Source organism: Globicephala melas, chromosome 5 (assembly GCF_963455315.2).
Source record: "Globicephala melas chromosome 5, mGloMel1.2, whole genome shotgun sequence".
Taxonomy (NCBI): Eukaryota; Metazoa; Chordata; class Mammalia; order Artiodactyla; family Delphinidae; genus Globicephala; species Globicephala melas.
In genome coordinates, this window is record NC_083318.1 from 136487890 (window position 1) to 136505584 (window position 17695).

General features: G+C 44.4%; 2 protein-coding genes across 7 annotated transcripts in view; one reads left to right on the forward strand and one right to left on the reverse strand.

Moving 5' to 3' along the window:
- The window catches only part of RAPGEF2 (Rap guanine nucleotide exchange factor 2), a 243974-nt gene extending 228209 nt beyond the window's left edge, over window positions 1-15765 (reverse strand). For all 3 annotated transcript variants that reach the window (XM_070045623.1, XM_030865726.3, XM_030865725.3), the window contains exon 1: window positions 15645-15765. In XM_070045623.1, the coding sequence (XP_069901724.1) occupies window positions 15645-15713 (69 nt within the window). In that variant the 5' untranslated portion in view covers window positions 15714-15765. The remainder of the gene's footprint in view (window positions 1-15644) is intronic.
- Window positions 15766-16708: 943 nt separating this feature from the next.
- The window catches only part of SPMIP2 (sperm microtubule inner protein 2), a 158651-nt gene continuing 157664 nt past the window's right edge, over window positions 16709-17695 (forward strand). For all 4 annotated transcript variants that reach the window (XR_009564141.2, XR_009564142.2, XR_009564140.1 and 1 more), the window contains exons 1-2: window positions 16709-16757; window positions 17141-17284. The gene's annotated coding sequence lies outside the window, so the exon portion shown is untranslated. The remainder of the gene's footprint in view (window positions 16758-17140; window positions 17285-17695) is intronic.

The window sequence follows — 17695 nt, forward strand, 5'->3', positions numbered from 1 at the left end:
TAGTTCTTCTCTGGCTACAGCTAGAAGGAGAAAAAAAATAATTGAAATGGACAAAACAGCTTTGTTTTTGCAGCATTTAAATAACAGTGAAACTAGGCTGAGGTGAGTCCCCTCCACTTCATTCCTTTCTGTGTAAAGATACCTCCTCAGTGAAATGATTACAGACTTGCAATTACAAAAGGCGGATTAAATCCTTGAGCCCTGAAATCAGCTGGAAGCTCTCAGAAATGAAAGTCTAAGGCAAAGGACAAACTTGCTGTAAAGACCCAGACAGCAAATGTTTTAGGCTCTGCAGGCCATACTCAGCCTCTGTAGCATGAAAGCAGCCACAGACAACTCGTAAAGAATGAGCTTGGCTGTGTCCCAATAAAACTTTATATACAAAACCTGGCTATGGGTTGGATTTGGCCCAAGGGCTACAGTTTGCTCACCCCTGATCTCGGGGATTAAATTTTCAGCAGTTTGCTGGCTCTGTCCCTGTTGCATGGGGAAATTCACCAACTACTCTTGGTATGTATTTCCTCTACTCAGGAGTCTCAAACTAGATCAGGAATTTTCAACATTTTTTTTAGTAGTAAATCTCCTTTTTCTAATAAAAATTAATGGTGGAGGCTAGGCTAGATTTCCAGGACTTCCCAAAGGCCCCTGAAAAGTCTCCAGGTCTGTGAGACAACGACAAAACCACCGGTCTCACCTGATTCTAAGGTTCCACTCGGCACCGAGAACCAATACTGACCAATCTGTTTTCCTCAAGGTCTCTCCCTTCAGGCATCAACGGGTGAGGGAAGCAGTCTATGAATTACAGGCCTTTCAGAGGCTCCACAAATCACACTATTCCCTTCCATAAAGAAGAACGTTACATGACAAAATTAAAAATTACAAAGTACGGGTGAAAAGCAGAAAACAATGAAGTTAGATTCTACTCTATACGTGTATTTAATTAAGATGTCTTTTCCTACAAATCTGTAAAAATTTTACCCAGAATGAATTTTATTACAGCTTACTCTTTTCTAAAGTTTTATCTATAACCAATAAGTAAGATTTCAGTGGAGTATATTTAACCTGTTTCAGAAACCACCCCTCAAGAAGTTACTATATTTGCATGTAAATCATTCTACAATCTATATAGTCATGTCTATTAAAATGGGTCTAGGCTAACATCTCTACTTGGTAACAGTTAATCAGAAAATTAGTTCTAAATACTAGAATTCAATTTAATTTTATAATTTAAGTCTGTCATCAATTTAAACTGCTGTCCCTCACCATAGTCAAAAATCTCAAAGTTAAAAAAAAAAAAAAAAAAGGTACTGCAGGGACTTCCCTGGTGGTCCAGCGCTTAATAATCCACCTTCCAATGTAGGGGACGCGGGTTCGAGTCCTGGTCGGGGAACTGAGATCCCACATGCCGTGGAGTAACTAAGTCCATGTGCCACAACTAGAGAGAAGCCCGTGTGCTGCAACTAGAAGAGCCTGCACATCACAACTAAGACCTGACACAGCCATAAATAGATAGATAAATTTAAAAAAAAAAATTTTTTTTAAAGGTACTGCGTAGTAGAACAAAGGTGTCACAGGAGCTCAGAGGAAGAATTTATACTCTGTTAAATGACAGTGAAATATCACATAAGTAACTGTTCAAAATACCAGCACCAAAGTGATTAAACTTATGGGGAGGTAACTGTCTGATACTCAAGAAAAAACAACTTTGTTCCACAAAGTTACAAGTTTCTATAAAGGAGGACTTCAGTGTGACAGAAACTGAACCAAAAATTACCGCTCCTTTCAGCTTTTATCCAATTAGCTATTAATGTGGAAGTATATAATTACTTTTTCTGCTGTATCTCAAATTCTCAGGAAAAAAAAAAAAGATCTAGTCATTAACCAACATTTATTAGCTCCAGTTCTGTGCTATGCTGTGCGCCAAGTCAAAGACGAATAGCAAGTCCCAGCCCAGTAAGCTCTCTAGTGAGGCAGACAGACACCTCGCAAGTTAATCCATTTTAAATGAAATCGAGGTCCTAACTTAAGACTCCAAATTCAGGCATATTTTAGCCCCCAGCATCCCCCCCAAAATACATCCTACAAAAAAACACAGAATGTTTTAAAATGACAAATACCCTGACTCTTTCCAATAACATTTCTAGCCATCAGTTTCTGACAGTAAATTGTTTAACTGACCCCACTACACATAAGAGCAGTTTATCTACGTAAATCTTGACTGCTATCATAAAAAGCCCATAATTAAACATAACGAATGCTCTAAGGCAGGACACAGGGCATACTTAAAGTTTTAATATCAATGCTAGCCTTGTATAACATTCAATATGAAACCACTTTTCTCAAAGACATAAGTTTATGATACAAGTATGAATGCAACTAATTACAGAAAACTCTAAACAGCTATCGTTCACAAATACTTTACATACAAAAGTATATTTACTTATAAAATGATGATGGTTCAGCCTGTGGGAGGAATGACAGTTAAATTGAAAACTTAAACGTCCCAGAAAAATGACAAAGTATTACTACACACAGTAATATCAGAACACAAAACTGGAGCACATAAGAAATGAAATAAAATTTTAAAATAGAGTAAAACTGAAGCAAAAAGAATTTATAAAATATAAACCTATGTTTTACTTTAAATCAATAGTTACCATTTAGAAATATTTATATTTAAAAGTTACACTGTTATATTTATATATAATGTTCATGCAATGCTATTTTTACCTCTATTTTCAAAGGAGACTGTGCTTCAGAAAATTAATAGTCATACATCTAATAAGTGAACTAAGAAGTTGAATATATCTATATGACTCCAAAACTGTAGCTACAGTAATGTAGCTCTATACATTACTGCAAGACCTCTGAAAGTAAGACTTCCAAAGAGGTCTCCTGAGAATCGCCACATACACTTATTACAATCATCTGTTCCCTATGCAAAGTAAGTTGGACAAATACTATGGGCTCACAGCACTTATTCATCCTCATCTTCTTTCCTGCCTTTCTGCAATATCGAGGCTTAAAAGCAAAATCCTCACATTTCCAGCCTCTTTTGCAACTAGGAGTAGCCAGGTGACCAAGCTCTGGCCAAGGACAAGTACCTGGAGAGGGCTTTCCTCCAACAGAACCAACTCTTACCGAGAAAAGCACTCTCTGCCTCCTCCCTTCTCTCCTGCTTGGGGTGCAGCCATCATCTTGGGACTTTGAAAACCAAAATCACTTGCCAAGTAGAATGAGCTAGTTTCCTTAATGACATCCTTGAACCTCTGTATCAAGCCTGCACTGCCTAACTTCAGATTTCTTATTATGTGAGAAAAATAAGCCCACCGTTAAGCCTCCATGTGTGCAGTTTTTGACAACCTTCAGACTAATGCAACCCCCGCACAATCAAGTCTATCAAATACTTATATGTAAACCACTTTGGTGAATTCATCATAAGATATACGAATGATGAAATATTACCTAAGGGATAAATGAATACCAACTGCTGAAAAATAATAATTTAATAACAAATATTAAACACTCCAGCCAGAGACTGTTGCAGAACTTAAATGTAGAAGAACATATTTAACCTTTACAACCATTTGAGGTTGGTAACGTTACCACAGTCATCCACGGTAAAATTTTAAGAATCCTTGACAAAAACAGAACAAAACAGAGCTAAATTTATTTATTCTGAGATTGTGACCTATTTTTATGATATTAAAATGTCCTTTCTTTTATGAAATGAGAATAGTAGAGAGTTTACATTCCTTTTACATTTACATTACATTCATTTTAACATGCTGACTTGGCAAAATAGGTGACAAATCAGTATCAGGACCCCAGAGTTTTATGATTTTTAAAAGTCCCTGAAATCCAAAAGCCTGAGACCCACTGAAGTTAAGTAACTTGCCCAGGAGCACAAAGCAGTCTGTGGTCTGGACACCAAAGTCCAGGGTCGTAACCATCAGGTTAGATAAAGGAAATGCACTAAGTAAACTCAGACTTAAAGATACAAATGTATAACTACAGAGAAAAAACAGCCATCCCACAATAAATCAAGTGAGAACGAGGACTTTTAAAGTGAAATGATTTTACCATGCTGCCTCTCCCCACCACAGACACAGAGTTTCCTCTAACTGATGGAGATTTAAACCACACCAGAGAAAACGGAATCAAGATAGGAATTCTCACCCATTCCAACTTAGATGACGTTAGGTTTGGAGATTCATATTTGGGGATAAAGAACTTGTGGGTCGGGACTTCCCTGGTAGTGCAGTGGTTAAGAATCCGCCTGCCAATGCAGGGGACACGGGTTCGAGCCCTGGTCCGGGAAGATCCCACATGCCGCGGAGCAGCTAAGCCCATGCGCCACAACTACTGAGCCTGCGCTCTAGAGACTGCAAACCACAACTACTAAGCCCACGAGCCACAACTACTGAAGCCTGTGTGCCTAGACCCCGTGCTCCGCAACAAGAGAAGCCACAGTAGTGAGAAGCCCGCGCACCACGACGAAGAGTAGCCCCCGCTCGCCGCAACTAGAGAAAGCCTGTGTGCAGCAACGAAGACCCAACGCAACCAAAATAAATTAAAAAAAAAAAAAAAGAACTTGTGGGTCTCTGCATACACTGCCTGCCTCTAAAGAAGTCTTGTGTTTTCCCAAATTGAAGGCGCAGGGCAACGCGTGATAACATCTGCCCCTAAAGCTAGCTTGCCCCTTGGTTTATTCCAGCTCTTACAAACGTAAGGGGAGCCGACACGAATGAAGACTAGAAAAAACTGAAATGCAGTCAAATTCTTCTTCACCTCAATTCTTGGCATTTCATGCTACTGTGTTTCAATTTCTTTAACTCATGAGTTTTCAAAATCCATCTCTAGTTGTTTGCAATTGTATAAATGTGATCAAGCAGTTTCTTAATACCATAACTAAATAATGTTACTTAGCCAAATATTTCCAACAATTTGACCAAGAATTTTCTAAAATATTTGAGTGTGCTTAAAAGAAAATGGAGTTTGCAAGGCTACATAATGTAGCTTACAGAAGAAATCAGAAAGGTATTGCCTTGAAGACTTCAAATAGTTACTTATATACAGAACAACTGGACAGATGTTAAAGTGTTAATAGACACCTACACGTTTTCACGTTTTCTATTTTATAAGATTTTAGTTACTTCAAAGCCTGGCCAGCTCTTTTCTTTTCCACTTGTGCCGCAAATGCAATTTATTACTGAAAACATCAAACAGAAAAAAAATACATTAAAATATAGAAAACAAATGGTTTTTATCTTTATAATTGAAAATAGTAAATACCTCCCAGCTTACATTTTATTTGTTGTTATCTCAAATGTTAGGGCCCATAGTTTTTAATCCAATCTTCCGGTACCAATTTCAGTTACAGGGGAAAAAAGTACACACTATACAGAAACAACATGCATTCTTCAGAATTTACCACACACAAAAAAAGAACGGTAGGTGGCTATGGGAGGAGTCGGGCGGGCATCTGGCTTTATAATTGAAATGCAAAGGCATTTATATATATACATGGAAAAAAAGTTTGTAGAGATGTTTCTACCTTGAACTGCTTTTAATGAAATGCTGCACACACAGCTTAGGTCTCCCCATCTGCAGCTGTAATAGTGCCTCCGACCAGCCTCCTTCAACACACCCTGCCATCCCCTTCCCTCCCTTCCACCCCCTCACTCCTACCAAAAGTAACAACTGAAAGATTTGTTAAGTTCACAGAAAAGGAAAAGGAGGGAGACTCTACAAACTTGATTTGACCTAGACTGACTTCCTTAAACTACTATCACAATTTCTTTCCTACTGTGCTTCATTGTATCTCCTACATATTTTTTTCTTATACCAAATATTCCCATTCACTTACATTCAGGATCATGAAACCGTCACACCTGGTAAAATACACTGCATTTTTATGTGAATATCTACAAGATTCAGGTAGGAAAAAAGGTGAGTTAAATGTTATTATTTTAGCTCTTCTTGTCCATTTATTTATAAGCTTGTGTGTGTATGTAAGTTTCCTCTAATATATTGCTTCAGCCATGTCACTAATGGTCCAACATACGCAAAATATTTAGCTGAAAGGTACTGAGCTCTTCATTAAGATTAAATCAGGAAAAAGATTATTTTCAAAAATATCTTAATTTGGTGGCCCCTTGTCAGAGTCACAATAAAATTCCAAAAGCTGGGTTTGTTTGTTTTTTTACTTTTAATTTTGAAATAACTTTAGACTAAAAGAAGTTATTAAAAAAAAAATAGTTCAGAGATCCCACAGACTCTTCATCCAACCTACAATTAATTCATCATCCTGCAGTAAAACTATCTATTCAAATTCACCAGCTGTCCCACCGTTTATTTTCTGGTCCAGGTCCTAATCCAGAATCTCACAGCTCATTTGGTTATCATGCTTCCTTAGTCTCCTCCAATCTGCTCTTTCAGCACTTCATCTTTCATAAGGTGAGCACTTCTGAGTACTAGCCATTTTGCAGAGTGTCCTAAAATTACGTTTGTCTAGTGTTTCCTGACACTTCAGTTGAAGGGTTTTTTAGTGAGAATACCACCTCAGATGCGCCCTTCTCAGTGCATCATGATGTTGATATGTCTTGTGACATAACTTTGACCATCTAGTTAAGTTGGTGTCTGCTAGTTTTCTTCACTTTAAAAGTACTGATTCCCCCCTTTGTAATTAATTACTTAATCTGCTGGGGGAGACACTCTGAGACTATGCAAATATTCTGATATCTGACATATACATTTCTCATCATACTCTCACGCACTAAGTCTGGCACCTACTGATTCTTGTTTGCAACAATTAACACTGTGAGGTTTGCCTACTGGTGATTTTCCATTTCCATCATATCTTCTACATTTTTTATTGGAATTCAACCATAACGAAGAGCTGTCTCTTCTCCCCTATTTATTTACTGGATAATTTACTTATATTGGCATGAGCTCATGGATATTTTTTCCCCTAGAGGCTATAATCCGTCTTTATTTTGTCGTTCAAATTGTTCCACTGGGACTCCTTTGTAAATACACTCACTAGAGTTCCTTCTGAATTGTAAAACGCCACTTCAGTTGGGGAAGATCAGGTAGTTTCTTTGAATGAGGGATGATCGATGGTAAGACTACCTTTACCACTTACATCATGAACAACAACAACAAAATCTATGGAAGAAAACTGTATATACTGACATATCCCCAGTGTGTTACACCCTCACAACTCTTGCTCATCCAAGACCTAATGATCTTTGGTCTTTATTTTACACATATTACTACGGAATTTTCTCATCATTGTCACTGTTTAAAACCACCTAACCTTGTGCCATCCCCAATCCCAAATAATTTTGGTATTTCAAGAACACAACCTAGGGCTTCCCTGGTGGCGCAGTGGTTGAGATGCAGGGGACACAGGTTCGTGCCCCGGTCCGGGAAGATCCCACATGCTGCGGAGCGGCTGGGCCCAAGAGCCACGGCCGCTGAGCCTGCGCGTCCGGAGCCTGTGCTCCGCAACGGGAGAGGCCACAACAGTGAGAGGCCCGCGTACGGCAAAAGAACACAGCCCAAACCACTCAGAGACAACAGTAGCTACATTCATTTTAGCCAAAAGGTAAGAAGCCATAATTATGCCGAGTGAAAAAAGCCAATCCAAAAGATCAAATAGCGTACGATTCCATTTACGTAACATTTTTGAAATAACAAAACTGTAGCAATGGAGAAGAGATTAGTCCTCCCCAGAGGCAGAGTTGGGGAGTAACTGTGTCTATAAAAAGGCAACAAGAGGAATTCTTGTGGTGATGGAATTCTTCTGCATCTAGACTTTATCAATGTCAATATCCTCATTGTGATATTACGCTACAGTTTTGCAAGATATTTGTAATGGAAAAAACTGGGTAAAAGGTTCACAGGATCTCTGCATTATTTCTTACAATTGCGTGTGAATCGACAATTATCTCAAACTAAAAAAAGTTTTTTAAAAAAGATAATGCGTTTCAACTCTAGCATGAATACTCAGAAGAGATAAGATCATCACCATCGTGCCCTAACCCTTCAGATCCACCGACTGCTAGCTGGCTTCTAGGAAAGTGACTTCCAGGCCTCCCTAGAATAACCAGCCAACAGCTAATTCTTCTTCAGGGTCTCTTCTTTTCCGATTAGCTTTTATGTTGGGAGGGACAAATACCACCAGCTGGAGAAGAACACAAAGTTGCCAAGGGCCAGTAACTGTTGGTTTGTCAACTGAACTACCAGCAGTTAACAGGGTCAACATGTAAAATCGGATTTCAATGCATTTAGCTCATATTCAATACTTGAGAAGTTCTAGATCACTTTCAATGTGTAGGAGGCGAGCAATGAGAACTGCAGGAAGAGGGTTTTAGTTCCAACAACAAAACAAGGTCCTTTTTCAAGTCACACCAACCCCTCCAAAACACTTTTTACTGCCTAATGGGGGTGAAGGCACAAAAATAAATGGCGATACCAAGAGAATCTAAAACGCGCTAAACCTCCGGCTCTACAAAAACTAACCCGGCCACCACCGACCACCCCAACTGACTGAAGAAGAAAACACCTGAATACAGCAGGAAACATACTTCGTAACAGTGCAGTAAGTCCTAGTTAGTTAGCAAGTGAGACCAGAGGAGTTCTTTTCCTGAAAAGATAAACATTCTAACAGTCAAAATAACGTGCCACACATGTGTACATGCACACACGTGTACACAGGATATATGTTTCCTGAAATCCACCGAATCCTGCTTAAACCATTGACTAAAACTTGAATTCAAATTAGTTGTCCTAATGCTAATGAGATTTCTGGTGAATCACAAATAGTTTGAAGCAGGCCTGTGTTCCTTTGTAGCCACCAGTCTTTGATTAGTAAAAGGAGGTAGCTATGCTTTCTGATTCCCCAGTTCTTTGCTATTTAGAGTACTGTATCTCTGTTGTAGAATACAGCTTGGTACCCTAGATTGAAAAACTTTTTATACACTAGCTCTTTTATATAAAAGGCAGAGACAGTCATCCTAACAGATGTGGTTCTGATATTTTTCTGTACAAATTTCACACGTTGAAACACTGTTACGCTTTCATATAAATGTGTGCTCTATGCAATAAACTTTGCAGGTAAAGCAAACAAGAAAATAATAATAATGAGCCAATCAGCTTACTTTCCCCCCACGAAGGCTGACATTATAACCACTGAACATATTTTTACTGACTGTATATATTCCAGCTCTGACAAAGCTACAAAAGACCAATTACATGGACTACAAATTGCTTCTCCTTCCTCATTTCAACATTAATTTATGTAAACAAAAAACGATGTAGGGGAATAAGGAACTGCCCTCACAGACTCGCTACAATCGTTACCTCGTGCCACCACAAGTCAACTGTGAGCTTCAATTCAGATGTTCCTCGACTCCTGCAAAGGATGGAATGCTGGAAATGCCATTATCATCACAGATTAAGAAATACTAATACACTTAGCATAATGATATGAGAAATTAGCTATTTCATATTAGATTCCAGAATGGACATGGAAAAGACATCAAAGTTTAAGGAAAAATAGTGTAAGTTGAAAAAATCTTGAAAATTACGTAAATTATGGGGACTTCCCTGGTGGCACAGTGGTTAAGAATCTGCCTGCCAATGCAGGGGACATGGGACCGAGCCCCGGTCTGGGAAGATCCCACAGGCCGCGGAGCAACTAAGCCCATGTGCCACAACTACTGAGCCTGCGCTCTAGAGCCCGTGAGCCACAACTACTGAAGCCCGTGCTGCGCAACAAGAGAAGCCCGCGCAAGGCAAGGAAGAGCAGCCCCTGCTCGCCGCAACTACAGAAAGCGCATGCGCAGCAACAAAGACCCAACACAGCCAAATATAAATAAATAAATAAATTTATACAGAAAATTATGTTCAACAACTTGGACTTTTCTCCCATGAACTAAGAAATGGCCATCTCCGCCAACTGCCGTGACTAGGCTGCACTGGCGTAAACGTGTGCACGGCAGGAGACGATGAGCAGCTGACATGAACGTGCACACGTGCAGCCGGCCTGTCCAGCAGAGTGGATATCTCCGCTGTGTAGCTCGGGCTCTTGACCATCTCCACCCTGGAGGTCAGACCTCTGCTTTAACAGAACTCCAGTCTCCTCCCACTCTCCACAAATCGCAAGCTTCCACGGGACACGTAGCGTCACTTTCCATCCCCCACTCAACCCCTTGGCTCCAGGCGCACTGAACAAAGGTCCACACTTATTTCCTTACAACCACCTGTGCAGCTTCTATGACCTTGGGTTCGCCTGGAAAATCCTTCATAGCCTCCTGGTCCACTGGTGGGTGAATTTCTACTCCCCTAAGACTTAATACACACCCACCTAGGAAGTCCCCAGACTCAATGCACACCCATCTAGGAAGTCCCCAACCTCAGCAGTGCGGGCCTAGGACAGCTGTCACAGCACTAATGAATCACTTCTTACTTATGACATGATAGATTGGTGAGCTGCTTGAGGGACAGCCGTCTCAACGAACCCCCAAGGCCTGGTAGGTAACACGTATTTCATTAAAATGTGATAACAAGAACTATTATCAGGCACTGCACTCAACAGTAAATGTACGTTCTTCCATTTCATCCACAAAACAACTTCAAGAAGCTATTACCCACATTTTACAGATGAGGAAACTGTTAACCAAAAATGGGGTGAGAAGGAACAGCCCATATAATACAGAACTATCACCAGCGGCCACATTTCCATAACTCTACACTAGTCTAGATCAAAGTTCTTTGAGGCAATTACAATTCCTTTTCACTACATATAAAACTTACAAAATATGTAACAAAGCTAAAAAAAAAAGTTTTCAAATGAGTCGAGAAGGCATAGTCTTTCTGTGTTTTGAAAAGGTTACTGTATCTTTATTTCAAATAGCTCATTTAGGTTGGAAGCATATGCCACTATTACTTTACATAATATGACTTTATAAGACTTGAATTTCAAACATCACCCAAGGCAGACCTTATTGTGTTCATTTAACTCCCCCCAAAATCCACCTGGATAAAGTTTTTTCAGGGCAACAGTAAATTTTTAAAAAACAGAACAGACTTGTTTCAAGGTGGAGGGGGGTAGGGGAGGGATGGATTGGGCATTTGGGGTTAGCAGATGCAAACCACAGAGAACGGACAAACAAGGTCCTCCTCTATAGCACAGGGAACTCTATTCAACATCCTATGATAAATCATAATGGAAAAGAATTTTTAAAAAAGAATTTATATATATGTTTAACTGAATCACTTTGCTGTACAGCAGAAGTTAACACAACATTGTAAATCAACTATACTTCAATTAAAAGAAGAAAGAAGCATGGCGAGTCTTCATAAATAAGCTAAAATGACAGTGCTAGGAGGTTATAGCTGGTTTTGTTTTTATTTTACGTCCTTTTTCGAGAGGAAGAAAACCGCCACAAGTTGGCAACCAGTAAGTCCTCTTAATTTTTTTTTAATTTTTGTTTTTTTGGTTTTTTTTGAGTGTCTGTGAAAGCCCGGGGTGGGGTCTGGGAAGGACTGTGTTAAACACCAACCTCACGAAGCACTGCAGTTGGAGAGATTCATTTTGACCCTCAGCCAAGATACGCAAAGCTAATTATGGAACCGTTAATTACTAAATGTTTAAAAGGTTATTTGAAGGTGACTAAGTTTCCACCGATATTGCAAAAGAATGTTAATAATTTTTACCATAAATTCAAGTCCTCGCTTGTTCAGAGCCACATGCTAATACAGTTTGAAATTGGTTTTTCAGTCATAAATGTGTATTTTTTAACCTCCAAACTCAAATATCATTGCTACGAAAGCTAAATACGTGTGGCCAGTCATTACTATGCGAGCCATGCTTTTCAAAAGTGCACCCAGACCATTCAGTTGTGTTTTACGAACAAAAACTACTTAAGGAACAAAGTATTTATTATTAGAGCCCCCAAATGAGCCAAAATATAATCAAACTGTAAGTTGTCAGATGAAAATATAAGACTGCTCATAAACTATGATAAAAAAGAGATGGAAAATTTATGTCATAGACACAATTCTTCCACTGGATTTGAAAGTTAAATATTCATCAGAGATACTCTTTTGTGCAGATTCTCATAACTTAAAGTTCTCTGGGCTAAAGGCACTTTTTCAGCCCTCTCATTATGACTCAAGACACATGCTACTGAGTGACTTTTGCAAAGAACTACGTCTTGCACTGTTAAGAGCTCTCCAATGACAAATTCATGATTTAGCAACTAAATCACAAGGTGTAATAGCCAAAAAAAAATTTCAGTAGTGAAGAACAAAGTAATATTACTAGGAAGGGATGAGGCAGCAGATTTTACACAAGCCATTTTAAAAAGTAACTTTTACAACTAGCTAAAAACACATCATAGTAAATCTTTAAAGTAGAAGAATATTCTGCAATAGATGTTTCACCTGAAAAACTAAAAACAGGCATTTATACACTCTACCTAAGCAATCTGAAAGGGTCTGAATCCAATAAGTTAATAATATGGTTTAGAAAAATCATTTTATTGTTTAAAGACTTGGGGGGAAAGCTGTTTGTAATTTATTTACATCTTTCACTTCACTTAATTGCTTAGGTGACCAAGCTTCCCATTTAAGTGATTAAAGACACAAACCCCAACAGTTTAATAAAGCAGTTACTTAAGAGTCCTGTTTTTCAACAGAGGTGCACTGAAAAGTATTAATAGAACATTTAGTGCTCCTTATTTTCAAGGAGGTTTGTTATTGAGAATACAGTGCCCCACTGACTAGAACTTAGCCACTTTCCAGACACACAATATGGGACACACATTGGATTAAAGATGGCTTTTCTTGTCCTCTCAGAATATCAGGTGAAATAGTGACAGCCCCTGAAATATGAATATGTGAGATTTAGCTAAAAATTCAAGTGACAATTTTGTTTCTCCTTGCCATTCCCCCTCTAGTGACGTACCTAAATAAACGGGAAAATGGGTTTCCATTTTCCAGGTGGGCATGAAAAGCTTCCTAATTTCATAACACTCTTCAAAGTTCCTGTGTTTGCACTGAGGCTCTCCCCACCCCCCAGATTCTCTTGGAGCTAACCTCTTAGGTTACACGAGTGACAGCACGATTACTTCTAGGCAACTGAGTGACCTTGTACAAAACCACATCTTCACAGGGTTTGGGAGACAAACTGGGTTGGTAGGGTTAAAAAAAAGAAAAAATAAAAAAGGAAGAAAATGAATTTAACAAAGAATATTTATACATTTTCCTCTTTTAAGGCACCTTTCTCTTGCCTGCCGTAAGAATCGTACAAACTCCTTCACCATATCTATCCTGAGAAACAGAAGGAAGCATGACAGCAAAACTTCCCTAATTCGTATCCGTCTGTCTGTATCAAGTTTATTTCATAACTTGGCTTTTATATTACAAACTTCTAACCCTCGAGCACTCAAGAGAAAAGACAGGGCAGAAAAACTTCCGGCCCTTGCATTCACAAAGCACTCAACAGAAAAGGCACCTGCTACCAAAACATTTTTTTTTTAACTTTTGAGTAAATTTCAAACTTTCAGAAAAGTAATTATTTTTGACAAGCCAGGTGAAGGTGGAAAACATTCACATTTCCATCTACTTTCTCTTTAAAATAATAAATAAACACGTAGGTCCGCATTAGTAATAACCAAGGGAGCATCAGTGTTAATAGGGTGGGTACTTATGAATGTTCCAAATGTTTGGTAGGCTTCTCTAAGGTGACTTGCTCTGTGAAGGTTTGGTGGGGGAAATGTGCTGCTTTCAGACGGTCAGCGAAGCGTTCACGTTGCGGTGTCAGTAGCAACTGGCCCACTTCTGACTCGGGCCAAGCTCTGTGCTGGTCGGTTTTCACTCTGCTCTCCACAACCGGCGCGTCAACAGGGAAATTTAACAGCTCATTTCTCTGGCACAGTCAGCACGCGGTCACAGTAGAGGTTCTGTCTCTTCCAGTTTTGTTGGGGGACACACCCCCCTCCACCCACCTGATAGGTTTGGAGTCATTGCTATTCTAATCAACCAACCGGAGATTCCACTTCCCGGCTCTCTAACTTCCACTCAAGGCCTGACATCATTTTCCGACCTGCCTTGCTAGGTTCTAATATTCTCGGCATGTGTGATTTCACTTGGCACTTCAAACACTGAAAGGGATCGAAACATTTCACTGAAATGGGCTCCTCCATCACACTGTGACTGAGAACGTGCGTTTTCAGCTGCAGAAGACTGACTGACAACTTAAAACCGACAGGAGATGCAGAAGGCACATGAGAAGCAGTGCAACAAGAGCAAAAAGCAGGACCTTCCTCGTTTTCAATAAAGTAATCCTTTGGATTAGGAACTTTCTGGAGACACTGTGAAATGAATTTGCCTTGCAAGATTACCACCCATATTCCACAGTCTGGTAAACGAGTGCAATCTACCTACGATCCCCAGATGTGCCGGCTCCATCAGAAAATAAATGAAAAACCAAAAACCGCACCAGGTGCCATTCCTGGGCCTTGTCCAAAGGCAGCCAGTGGAAGCGTCTATTTTATTCTCTTTGCCCCGCATTAAATAATGACAATCAACAGCAGAGGAGGAGAGCCTTTGGCTCTGAACAGATGGCATCCAACACCTAACAAGCGAAGCAACTCTTTCAAGCATTAGATCCTAAATGTCTGATGGTCCCAAGGATCAGGAGGGCTTATTTGTCTTAAAACGGTTGGCAGCAGGATCCCCTGTAGTCACCATCCCGACGCTTAGGAGCATGCGTCATTATCCAGTCAGCAGCTAAAAGCAAAAAAAATCAAACCACCACATTTTTATAAAATTTCCCCCTCTCTAGTCCAACTTGAGACGACCAGATCCACCACCATCAGCAATTCCTCTACTTAAAGCCAGAGAAAAATAAGCCTGAAGGTAAACGAACGTATGAAGGTTAACAAACTTATCTAATTTTGACAAGGTTGTGCAACACCAAAAGAATCCGCAGGGTACCCTTCCCGGGGCTGTATCTGAATATGCCTGCTCTGCAGTTCTGTCTGCAGTTGAAACTAAAAGCACTAACCTAGCTATTCAACTTCCCCCCCACCAACCCCTTCCTTGCAAAGCGGCATCACTTTTCCAAATAAAAAAAAAGGAAAAGAAAAATAGTAAACACACAAACATGTCAACCTTTTACTTTAGAAGACCAGCACGGGTTCGCGTTCCGCAGAGCCCTGCAAGTTTCCTCCTACACCTCTGCAAACGCCGAAGAACTCTGAAGGTACCACGGGCCACAAGCCGGGGGAGGCAGGGCGCCTGCGGCCGGGGTGGGGGTGGGGGGCAGGAGGGGCCGGCCGAGGGGAGGTGACTGCCCCCCGCCCCGAAAGGCTCCCGGGCCCCGCGCTAGGCTGGGCAGAGGGGACGCTCGGGAGAGACCTCCCTGCCCCGCGGGGCAATCGCAGGAGCAGATCGGTACGGGGAGAGCAGCGAAAAGGAGGAGAAGATCCAGGAGGGGGAAATAACGCCAGGACGGCCAGGGGAGACGCGGAGACGCGAAGCCCCTGGAAGCTGGGGACCTGACGCGAGGCGCGGGCGCGCGGGGCGAACGACGTGGGCAGGGAGCGCGCAGCCGACGCGGGGCTCACCTGGGGGGTCCTCTCGGCCGGGTTCTTCATCACCGCCTGGCGGAAGCTGTTATCCACGTAGGACGCCATCTCCCCCCGCAGCCCGGGCCGGGGCCGCTCCGCGCCCTCGGCCGCCGCCTCCCGGCCCAGCGCCGCCGCCGCCGCCGCCGCCGCCGCCTCCGCCCTGCGCGCTCCGCCCGCCTCGGGCCAACCAGCCAAACCGCGGCGGCGGCGGGGCGGGGGGCGCGCGAGGCCCGAGGGTCCCCGCGGCGCCCGGCTGCCGGGAGCTCCCGCTTCCTCCGCCTCCCCCGCGCCGCGCGGCCGGGAAGGCTCCCCACGGGCCCGGGCTCGACACGCCTCCCCGGCTCCTCTCGGGGACGGCGGCGGCTCCTCCCGCCCCCCGCCGGCCTGAGTTATTTTTAGGGAGTTCGAGCGGCGGGGAGGGGTTGGCTGGGGCGCACGGGCCTCGCGCTCCTCCGCGCGCAGGGCCGCCCCCTCCTCTCGGGGGCTCCGGGAAGCACTCGGGGGCGCCGCGGCCGCCGTCCGATGACCGGCTCAGGTCAGGGCACTGCGAAGCCGGGTCGCCTCGGCCGCCGTCCCCGCCGCCGCGCCGCGGCTCCGTCTACTGCGCTTGGCCGAGCCCCCCGACGGCTGCTGCATCCCCTCGGGCCGCCCCGCCGCCGCCGTGCGCTCCGCCGCCGCCCCCCATCTGCACGCGCGGAGCGGCCAGAGCGCCCCCGGCTGCGCGCTCGGCCCGCTGGCTCTCGGCAACTTTGTTCCCGGGCTGCGGGCGCGGAGGGAAGGGGCCGCGGGCACCGGGTCCGGACTCCTGGCGGCGGGCGTCGCGCACTGCCCCCCGGAGAGTGTTTGGGAAGCGGCGACTCCCCTCCTCTTCCCCGCCTCTTCCTCCTCCTGCGCCCCCGCGCCGCCCCGCCGCGCTCAGGGAGGAAGCGGCCTCCGGGGCCGGGCGCTTTGTGCTGCAACCATGGTGAAGAGCGAGTGACGGGCCGGCGGCCACTGGAAGCGCGCCGCGTCGGCGGGGGCGGGGCGTCCCGGCGCCGGGTCCCGCCCCCGCGCCGCCCGCCCGCCAGCCGGCCGCGCCCTCGCTCCGGAGCTTCACCTTCGGCGGCCCAGGTGAGCCGCGCGCCGGGCGCCCCGGGGTCGCCGCGCCCGGGCCGGGCTGGAGGGGGCCCCGCACCACCTGGCCCCGGGGAGGCGGCGCGCCCCGGCTGCCGGGCGGAGGGCGCAGCTTCCCCTCTGGCGGCTCACGCCGCGCCGCCGGCCCACACCCCACGCGCGTCCCGGGGGACCTGCAGTGTCGCGTCGCGTCGCCCCTCGAGACTGCCCCTGGCGCCACGCCTCGGCCGCCGGGGCGGCACGTCGACCCGGAACAGAAGCCCGGCCCGCAGCTTGGGCCGTCCTGGGCAGTCGTTTTGAACCCAGGGGTTGGCTCCGAGTCGCTCCAGAGGCGATCAGTCCTCTAGGGATTTATTTGGCTTATCCGTAACTTTCTGCAGGGACAGCGTTCCTCTCCTGCCTTCCATGCTCACCAGGGCACCTTCAGACACTTAAATGACCAAGAAAGGAGGGAGATGGAAACGTGCCAGTTCAACCCTAGACCAAACACCACCCCCAGACGGGCGAACACTCCAGATTTAAAGGTGAGACCCGGACAGCAAGTTCTGTGATATAAGCAGAAACACTGGCAGATGTGGCTTGGCACGAGCCGGGTAAACGTCCAGACCCCGGATCCGACCCGGAGTCACTTGGTGCAGAGGCACTAGGACAGAGCCCTTTAAGATGTCACCAGTCCTGCTGTGTCCTCCCCCCTCACACGCCCACCCGCGAGCCAGGTCGAGGTGTGTAAGGCCAGCCAAGCAGCGGGAACAGCTCTGGAGTCCTGGTCCTAGAGCTTGATTTTTTTTTTTTTTGGGGGGGGGTGGGTACGCGGGCCTCTCACTGCTATGGCCTCTCCCGTCGCGGAGCACAGGCTCCGGACGCGCAGGCTCAGCGGCCATGGCTCACGGGCCCAGCCGCTCCGCGGCATGTGGGATCTTCCCGGACCGGGGCAC